The sequence below is a fragment of the Pelophylax lessonae genome, assembly GCF_965119305.1.
Source record: "Pelophylax lessonae genome assembly, chromosome: 6".
In the NCBI taxonomy this organism is placed as follows: Eukaryota; Metazoa; Chordata; class Amphibia; order Anura; family Ranidae; genus Pelophylax; species Pelophylax lessonae.
The window spans coordinates 199,484,193-199,495,112 of NC_138773.1; the positions used below are offsets into that span (position 1 = coordinate 199,484,193).

General features: G+C 38.5%; 1 protein-coding gene across 1 annotated transcript in view; it reads left to right on the top strand.

Annotated features, from left to right (window-relative positions):
• Window positions 1-10,685, top strand: part of ZDBF2 (zinc finger DBF-type containing 2) — a 70,035-nt gene extending 59,350 nt beyond the window's left edge. The window contains exons 6-7 of the mRNA XM_082262001.1: window positions 888-1,015; window positions 7,795-10,685. Of these exons, the coding sequence (XP_082118127.1) occupies window positions 888-1,015; window positions 7,795-10,450 (2,784 nt within the window). The 3' untranslated portion in view covers window positions 10,451-10,685. The remainder of the gene's footprint in view (window positions 1-887; window positions 1,016-7,794) is intronic.
• The last annotated feature ends 235 nt before the right edge of the window (window positions 10,686-10,920 follow it).

Genomic DNA, 10,920 nt, shown 5'->3' on the forward strand with positions numbered 1-10,920 from the left:
TGCTCAGATTCTGTGTAAGCAGCTTCCCCCCTATGCACTGACCACAGAGGTTTGCTCGTTCCACACTACCACCCTCCATAGGGCAACTTTTATTTCTTTTTTTATTTATTACAAGGTGATCACTTATAGGGAAGCCACTGGCACAGGATCTGCATAGAATGGGGGCTATCACTGTAGTAGTGCATACTTATATTGGTCCATGCTGGTTCAGTGGAATAGGAGGTGAAAGCAATTGTTCCAAATAGAATACAGCAACCAATGATTGTAGGATTGTTTTGGGATGTTTTGAAGTACCAATGACCACCAATGAGTGTTGTATTGGGGTGTGTTGGGTATATCTAGCCACTGCACACAATGCAATTTTAATGCAACGCAGTTTCCTTCTTTACTCTCTGCCAATAATAACAGAAGACTGATGCTTGCAAGTTTCTTTATATTCCAAAAAAGTGTAAAAAAAAAAAAAAAACCTTTGGGGGGTTCGACTTTCCAAAAAGGGGTCATTTGGGGGTGTTTTTTTGATAAGTTTTATAACAGAACATTAGGAAAACATTTTTTTTTTTTTTTTAATGTTGTGGCTTTTTTCCTTTATATAGTGAAAAGTAAAAAACAAGTGGTTATTAAATATTATCAAAATAAAGCTCTATCTGTCATAAAAAAAAGGGTAGAAAAAGTATTTGAGTATCAGTGTTGCATTACTCAGTAATGGTCAGTCAAACTATTACAGCACTGAAAACTAAAAAGTGGCCTGGAAACGAAGGTGGTGTAACCTGCTGGCTTTAAGGTGGTTAAAAGATACAGAAAATAAAAATTGAAATGCAAAACAAAATGTATTTGCCTTGTATTATTGCATTTTATTTACTATATTTAATGTCTAATCTTCTTTCTAGCACCTTGCAAGTGACCAGCACAGACGAATATCCAAGCTACATAAGAATCGATTCAGAACAAGCGCATTGATGGAGCGATTCTTGCAGGATGTTCATCTTTACCATCCTCAAGACTACCATGATACTAGGTAAGTGTCTTTTGTGACAACAGACCTTCTGCTATCTTACTATGGTACTTGTGAGAATCTACAGATTAAGTCCCCTAAAACTGATGGTTCATTTTTAGAACTAAAGTGGAAGTCTTGTCAAGTTTTTTTGTTTGACTAGGGTGGGAAAGGGTTTTTCTTATGCTGTCTTAATAAAGGGACCCTATATGGTTCTGAAATGTTGGCTTTTTGTGCTGATCATGCTAGTCAAAACGACATCCTTTATAATATATGGACCCATACCAGGATGTACACCTTTTTACATGATTGACTGTGCCATCAATTAGATCACTTCAGCACTCCTATAAGTAAAATTTTTATATGTACCATATGGTGTTTAGCTAATGTATGTATGTCTTCGAACGTTTGATTCGATTTCCCTTCACTTGGTGTCCACCAACTCGGAAAAACATTAGCCCCCTTTGCCTAGTAAATAATCCTAGTTTTCATCTGAGAGTGTTTTTTTTTTTTTTTTTTTTTTTTTTTTATTATTCACAGATACTGTAGTTTTTCCACCAACAGTTTTTTGAAGAAAAGCTTTGTTCTTTATTGTTTGATCTTTTTCATAACGCAGAACAATGGCCTCTAACCCTCTATAGAATAAAAGCCGGGGCTATGTTCCCAAATAACTTGAATAATAGAAAACAATAAAAAATAAAGGGACTTTTAAAAGCTGGAGGTTAAGAAGTACAAGGTACAGAAATTGATGAAAAAAAGACCTCACTGCATTGCAGCATTCATTCTAGAATTGTTACATTTATTTTAATGAATTCTGACAATTAAAGAACTCACATGAGTTTCATAGATTAAATTAATACAAAAAAATGTACAGTAAGATCTATATTACAGTATGTAACCTTAAACAGGATACTTCGTTCATTATTCGTAGCATAATATAAACAATATACAGTATCTCACAAAAGTGAGTACACCCCTCACATTTTTTTAAATATTTTATTATATCTTTTCATGTGACAACACCGAAGAAATTAGACTTTGGGGTTTATTTACTAAAGCTAGAGAGTGCAAAATGAGTTACATTTCTGCATAGAAACCAATCAGCTTTTAACCTCAGCTTGTTTAATTAAGCTTTGGCAAGAAAACCTGGAAGTTGATTGGTTTCTGTGCGGAATTGTGACTAATTTTGCACTCTCTAGCTTTAGTAAATACACCCCTTTGCTACAATGTAAAGTAGTTAGTGTACAGCTTGTATAACAGTAAATTTTGCTATCCCCTCAAAATAATTCAACACACAGCCAATAATGTCTAAACTGTTGGCAACAAATGTGAGTACACCCCTAAGTGAAAATGTTCAAATTGAGCCCAACGTGTCAATATTTTGTGATTTTGTGTGGCCACCATTATTTTCTAGCACTGCCTTAACCCTCTGGTGCATGGAGTTCAACAGAGCTTAACAGGTTGCGAATGGAGCCCTTTTCCACTCCTGCATGACGATATCACTGAACTAGTGGATGTAAGTGACCTTGAGCTCCTCTACCTTCTGTTTGAGGATGCCCTACAGATTCTCAATAGAATTTAGGTCTGGAAACATGCTTGGCCAGTCCATCACCTTTACCCTCAGCTTCTTTAGCAAGGAAGTGGTCGTCTTGGAGGTGTGTTTGGGTTCATTATCATGTTGGAATATTGCTCTGCGGCACAGTCTCCGTAGCGAGGGGATCGTGCTCTGCTTCAGAATGTCACAGTACATGTTGGCATTCATGGTTCCCTCAATGAACTGTAGCTTCTCAGTGACGGCAGCACTCATAAAACCCCAGACAAAGACACTCCCACCACCATGCTTGACTGTAGGCAAGACACACTTGCCTTTGTACTCCTCACCTGGTTGCCGCCAGACATGCTTGACACCATCTGAACCAAATAAGTTTATCTTGGTCTCATCAGACCACAGGACACACAGGACATGGTTCCAGTAATCTATGTCCTTGGTCTGCTTGTCTTCAGCAAACTGCGGTCTTTCTTGTGCATCATCTTTAGAAGAGGCTTCCTTCTGGGAAGACAGCCATGCAGACAAATTTGATACAGTGTGCGACATATGGTCTGAGCACTGACAGGCTGACCCCCACCCCTTCAACCTCTGCAGCAATCCGGCAGCACTCATACGTCTATTTCCCAAAGTCAACCTCTGGATATGACGCTGAGCATGTGCACTCAACTTCTTTGGTCGACAATGGCGAGGCCATTTCAGTGGAACCTGTCCTGTTAAACCGCTGTATGGTCTTGGCCACCATACTGCAGCTCAGTTTCAGGGTCTTGGCAATCTTCTTATAGCCAAGCCATCTTTATGTAGAGCAACATTTTTTTTTTCAGATTCTCAGAGAGTTCTTTGCCATGATGTGCCATGTTGAACTTCCAGTGACCAGTATGAGAGAGTGAGAGCGATAACACCAAATTTAACACACCTGCTCCTCATTCACACCTGAGACCTTGTAACATTAACGAGTCACAAGGTAAAATGGCTAAATGGGCCCAATTTGGATCTTTTTACTTAGGGGGTGTATTCACTTTTGTTTCCAGCAGTTTAGACAATAATGGCTGTGTGTTGAGTTATTTTAAGGGGACAGAAAATTTACACTGTTATACAAGCTGTACATTCACTACTTTACATTGTAGCAAAGTGTCATTTCTTCAGTGTTGTCATAATAAAATATTTACAAAAATGTGAGGTGTGTACTCACTTTTGTAAAATACTGTATACGCACAGAGAGATGAAAGTACAGTCATCGGAGACAAAAAATTTAATTGATTAAAAAATTGGCCTTTGATCCAAATATGTATGTAAGCATGTATTTTAGATTGGAAAGCACTCACTGTGGGAGATGGCCTCATGCAAAAAGCAGTAGTTTGCAGAGTGGAGGGAGGAGGTGTAGGAGTGTAAGAGAGGAAAGAACAACAACAAAAAAAGAAAGTAGAGTGATGATAGGGTTCTGGCACAGTTAGTAAAATGGTGCCTATGACTGTTAAGGAAGATTACTTAACTATTTATCTCAAGGATGTTGTAATTGCGGATTTATATATGATTTATTACCTAAATTCCAAAGCTATACTAACTTACTTTAATCCTCTTCAAGCTAGAAACAGCTTAATAGTAGGAGTTCCAATTCAATCCCATTGCTTTTTAGAATCCATTTTATGGGCAAGTCTGTGGTAGAGGGATAGCTCAGAAAGGAATACATTTGGTGGGTAGGTAACAAAAAGTTGTAGAGCTGCAGGCTCTGAATATTGTCAACCTCTTGCTGTATAGTGTTGCATTGGAGTGGAAATTGCAAACATGGCAGAACAGAATTATGAATATTTGAATCGGTAAAAAATCCACAAATATATGTTCTCTTTGATGGTCTCTCAATTGAAACATGGTGGAGCTAAACAGAGATGGTCAGCCGTGATTTTTGTCACCACTGAATAAACTACATTGATGGCATACCAATTAACTGTTCCCGTGAATTGACATGGAGACATCTTTAAAGCCCATTTCTCCATTAAAATTCTGTGAATAGATTCCAGATGCTATAAAGTGGTAATTCTTACTGTTTATTTCCCTGGTAAAGCAACAATGGCCATAATAAAATAGCTTGACCTTCATTGTAGGGCAGGCCGCTTCAGTTTATGTGGAGACAACGACACCTCTGCACCAGTCCAACACACCCCCAGTGAGTCAGAGCTAGAACTCTTCATTCAGCAGGATGTAAGATTTGTTGATTGTAGTGCTCTGACCAACAGGTGATGTGTCAGACTCCTTAAGGGCTCTTTCACACAGGCGGACCATTCAGATCCACCTGTCCATTTTTTTTGGCGGATCTCAACAGTTCTCCCATGCATCCCTATGGGGCATCGGATGTCAGCAGAGACATGTCTGCTGACATCCGATCCGATCCGTCAAATCTGGACGGATGGAAACCCTATTTTCCATCCCTCGATCGGATAGGATGAGAACGGACCGACAGTCCGTTCACATCCAATTTCCCCATAGAGATGCATGGGGAACTGACAGCTGTGTCTCCGCACACAGCGCGGAGAACAGCTGTCATCCTCCTGCTCAGCGGGGGATCAGCTGATCGATCCCCCCGCTGAGAAAAACGGAGTCCGTCTGACGGACGGAGTGTGTGAAAGGGGCCTTAGAGAGACTACTGCTTATAAAAAAGACCAGCATCCCAATCTCTGCTGAGTGATGGCTGGGGATAGCATATTTTACTATGACCATGACTGCTTTACCAGCTAATCCAACAGTGAGTCTGCTCCAAACAAACATCTAGAAAGATGAATATTTTTTCTTTATTACAGGTATGCTGTGCGAATAGGAACACATTACAAACATATTGTTACCTACCTGTATTCAGAGCCTGAGATGACGAGGGTGGTCTCTTGTACAGTTCATGTCCATGCTCCCCTAAATGTTGATACAGGGTCTGCAAGGGCAAAATAAAGGCACAGGTACCAAGGTGTAGACACTGGGGAGCACTGGTATCTTATTAGCAGAGGCATAGCTGGTTATGCAATGAAAAAAATGCCAAATCCAGTTGATGGTGGAGTCAGGTCCCACACCTGGCCAAGTGACAGTTGGATAGAAGGACACCACAGCATAAGCAGAGTCAGAAACAGGCAGGATTCTGCAACAATCGGGCTGGCAGGTACAGATTCACTAGGCAGAAGCGTGGTCAATAGTCCAAACCGGCGTCGGTGGTGGAGGCAGACAGCGAACATAAGCAGACAAGGGTAATCCAAGAGGGTCAGAGAGGATCAAGGATGTGTATCAGGAACTAGATCTCAAGAACAAGACCATACAGCAAAGAACTAGTGCAGAGGTCAGGTTTATTTTGCTGCTTGGTGCCAATGGACATGCATGCACGTACGCATGTGGACATGCACACACGTACGCATGCACATGCTTGCACTTTTGTTTGTTTGTAGCAAGCAGTGTATGTTAGTTGCAGTCATATCGACTGCTTTTTTTAATACTATAAATCCAATATTCCATAGTCCCTAGAGAATCTTTAGAGCAAGCAAAAGAGGGTGGTTACAGTTCTACATACAGTGGAATCATGAACAACAAATGTAGCCACCCTCTAACAGGAAGTTTGATCACTAAAGCAAAAAAAGTAATTTGGAGATTTGGAGGAGACTGAAAGCAATAGAAGGTACTTATTTGACTTAGGAATACATACTTTTGGAAAAAAAATAAAATAAGGAATACAGTAAACCCCCCTCCATTGCGGGGGTTACGTTCCGGACCCAGCCGCGAAAAGTGAAATTCCGCGAAATAGAAAAACCCTATTAAAATGCATTGTAGGCATGTTTTTTTACTGTCACTGTACGTGTAGAAGCATTTTAAGGTCTTTAAACACACTTTTAAAACAATAGAAACTCATTTAAACACATAAAAGATACTGAGAGACAGAGCAAGAGCTATGAAAAACACAAAAATCTTTCATTTTTAATGATTTATATAGTAAAATAACATTACAAAAAAAAACGCGAATTACCGGGACCGCAAAAACTGAACCGCGATGTAGCGGGGGATTACTGTACATACTTGACTATTTTTTTTTGTTCCTTTTACTTGAGTTGCATTTCAGTTTAAGCAGCAATTGGAGAGTGTGGGGTAACTCTTTGTTCTTCTGCACAATGGATTTGGACACAGGGTTAAGGGTAAAAAAAAAGCAGCACATTTCTGTGGTACCTGCCTATTTCCCCATGTTTTGTCTCTTTAAAATATATCCTGAAGGTACAGAAAAATATCAGTTGATCCTGCCAGAAATCCATGGAGTTCCTAACTTACTCTGCACATTATTGTTTTTAAAACTTTTTTTTTAATCAAGCCACCCTTTAAAATTATGCAAAATCTCAAGGCACCCCATTCTTAAATGCAAAAACGAAACTAATAGTTTTACATATTGGAGCAGCATCCTCACACGTGGGACACCCAACATTAGAGTTGATCTAGTTTTTCAAAGGAAATACACCTTTGCACAGTGGGGTTGATAACTACTAAAATGGGGTTACTAAAATGGGGAGTACAAATTCTGAGTTCAGATGTGCATGGTAGCCAATCAGCTTCTAACTTCAGCTTGTTCAATTAAACTTTGACGAAAAAAAGCTGGAAGCTGATTGGTTTCTTTGCAGAGCTGCACAAGATTATGCACTCTCCAGTCTTAATAAATCAACCCCATTGGTTAGTATTCCAGTGCTTCTCTTTTCTCCCTCTCACTCAGCTAATGTGATCCCATGGCTGAGGGGAGAGGAGCGGGGGAGGGGAGGGGCAAATAAAAATGCTGTCCAGGCTTCCTACACCCTCCTTATCAACCGATGAAGCCTCTGGTTGTTAGGATGCCAAGAGCAAGGCTGTAATGCGGCACAATGAAAAACTGTGGCCCTGTGTGATAAAAGGGCAGGCTTGAATGATCTGCTAGTTTTTACATCATTTTGGGCAGTTTTGGGCAATTTTTTGGCTGGTTTAAAAAGGCTGGACTACAGAACATATCCCTCATATGTTTTAGAGAATAAAAGAGGGGTGTTCTTTAGTCAAACTAAGTAGTGGGCAGTCTAGGAAGACAATGCTGCTGATTTACAGATGCAATGCAATGAGTACAGGTTGTCACCCTAGGGCAGTGAAAGTGTGTTATTGGAAAGATCACTAGCTGAAAATAATAATATTAAAAATAGAAAACTTTAAACATCTAAGGACTGGTAAAATGCAATACATAATTTTTTGGTCCTGAGTTTTGATTCATATTTGCCTTTTTCAGACCAACTTATGATGATATTCCAGAAGTTAATGTGCCTACTTCCTCGTGTGAAGACAGAACATGTAATTTCTCACAGGAACATTTGGGGGCTGTTTCCAGCAGTGGAAGACTAACTGGCTTGGACAAGCATTGTATTTCTGAATCATATAGATCACTGTTCAATTGCAATGAAAAAACATTTACACAATCACACAACACTAACCCCAAAGAGGGCCAGTGTTCCAAAACTGGGGAAACCCAACAAAGCATTTTCCGAAGTTTTCCGACTACTTGCCAAAAAGCCTTACATAAAACAGTAAACACCATACCTCACTATAGCACTTTACCTTTATATTCTAATAGTCAGTTGACTGCAAATAACAGTTCCTTTAAAACTCTGCATGCTGGGCTATGTTCAGGGTCCACTAATAACAAAGAGACAAATGATGAGAAATGCAAAAAGTGCCTAGCTACATCTACTTCAAAAAACACTACAAATGACTTACAAAATAGCCAGTTCAATTTCCAAGGCAGCTATCATCATCTGACCTCAGGCACTTTGTTTAAGAATGAAAGGATTTTCAAATCTCAGGAAAACAAGGAATGCTTTCTCAGGGATCATGATGAGTTATGTAATGAAGCAAAAAAACTGAAAAATGATAGACAATGTAAAGGATTTTCCCACTTCAAGAACAAAGGTATTCACTTGAGCAGAGGTGATGGAACCTTAGTAGATGAGACCATTGAGGCAGTAATCAAAAAATACTGCCATGAATCTTCATCAAACAAGACAACAGAAAAAGATGAAGAAAGTGTATTGTCCCTAAATGTCCCATCCATTACTGAAGATTCTACTCTAAGTTTTGATTGTATTGCACCTTCAGAGTTAAAAGAAGATCACTTAAAAGTCACAATGACAAATTTAGACTTGCACAAACAGTCTAATGTAAACATCGATGAAGAGTACAAATCAAAACTTAAATGTATCCTGCGTGAAAGTCCAACAAAAGAAGTACAGGTTATAAAACACGAACAGGATGAGGAAGTTCTTCCAGCTCTGCCTCATATTCCTCCATCATTTGTTGGTAAAACTTGGTCTCAAGTAATGTATGAAGATGATTTAAAAATTGAAGCCCTGGTCAAAGAGTTTAGAAAAGGAAAGTTCCATTGTTACTTTGAAGATGATTGTTCCGTGAATGTGGGCTCTAAGAGAAAACATAAGGGCAGACAAATAGAGAAAAAAGTAGAGACAAAGACAGAGGACTTAGATGAGTCCCACAAATTAAACTTGCTGCCATTATTTGAAGATATTTGTGAGGACCATCACCCTGAAACAACTAGTATTAAATCCGAAAGACTTTTAAAATCTAAGCTTCCTAAACCATGCAAACGAGTGTGGAGGCAAGCTTCAAGATGTCAAGTTGTAAAAGTCAGCCATGGTACTCAGACAAGTTTGGTCAACTATCCGGTGGTAAAAAAGAAAGTCCTGAAAAATGAATCACAAGGAGTTTTTGATGACCTGGAAGACGAAAAGACTCCAGACATGAAAACTAGAATGTGTGCTTTAAAACTTCCAGAATCATACACCAAAATTTTAACTCCATTGCAACCCAAGACAATGGTATATGTTCTTTCCCACCCAGATATAAAACCAAGTACTTGTAGGAGAAATCGTAATCAGTGTTCCACTGACAGTAGGGACTCTGTATTTTATAAATATAAGCAGTCACCTCTGAAGTATTATGACCCTTCGACTAATCGTATTCTCAAAACCCCTCCCAGGAATTCAGTACGAGGAATGAGTAGCAAGGCTCTCTGTGTTCGAAAGCTGTTCAGAAGCCTTAGTAGTGAAGGAAATGTTGATAAAGTAGATCCTGAACAAAAAGAATCAAGCACCTCTAAGAAGTCTCTGAGCAGTTCTTCTGCTGCTTCTTTACACTTTGGATCTGTTAAGGGTAAGGATTTAGGCTCCAGCATTAAGGGAAGTGGATCTTCTGTGAACTCAGAATACATAGGCACTGGCTTTTTAAAACCAGGGCATTCTAAAAAACAATATGCACGCATTACCATTTCTCAATGCAAAGCAGCTAACACCAAGGCCAAGGAAGACACTCAACACAGTATTTTGCTCTCAAAATCTAAAAGTAAACCTTTGAAACAGCAGAAGTTGATCACAAGAGACCCTCATAACTCTTCAGCTAGGCTTAGGAAGTCACAAATGGAATCTAGAGATACTGTACGCTCTAGACATAATCCTCACAGAATGGTGAAAAATTTAGGAAAACAAACACAAGGAGTATCCAAATGTAGGAAACGGCCAAGCAAAAAAACTTCTTCAGTTCTTCCAAAATCAAACAAATCTTTTGCTCGGGTTCGTCAACCAAATAAAGAAAAAGTGAGAAATCAGAGGAATGAGATTACAGTTCAGGATCATAAGAAAAGACTGGTAAAGTCACAGTTTGTTTCACTCAATCACCAAAAAAGAAAGCAAAGTATGACAAAAAACAGTTTGCAAAATAAGTATCAAGAGAAAAATATTACTAGATCACGGAGCAAAACCTCTGAGCTTATAGTGCAGAACACAATGCATTATCTAAGAAGCAGACATGCAGTAGCAAATAAAGCTTATAATACTAGAACTTTTACTAACACACTGACCAGAAGAAAAGTCAGGTGAACTTGTATTAAAATGTCAATGTTTATGGACTAAGACACTAAAACACTGTGTGCTGGAAAACGGGTATAAGGTACATTTTTGATACTTTTTTATAGTTGTTTGGAATATTTGCTGAGATAATATTCAAAATATTTTACACTTTCATAATCTATTAATAACGTTTATTGTAAGATATATTTCTTTATATAAAAATATGTAAATTGAACTGAACATAAGCATAGTTGTCTTATTGTATATTAATGTATTAAGACCAGAACAGTGCTCTATATTCATCTTACTGATTTCTATAAATGTTATTAAAAGGGGTATATATTAAAGCTTTATTTTAAATGCCATAAAATGTTATTTAATGGACACTGATTATAATTAGAAAATGGAGATGTAAAAGAGGCTCTAAGTTTATAATGTAATTTAGTAAACTTTGAAGATGGCAACCTTCAAAGGGTAAGGAGACTTTCCCACAAAGTTTT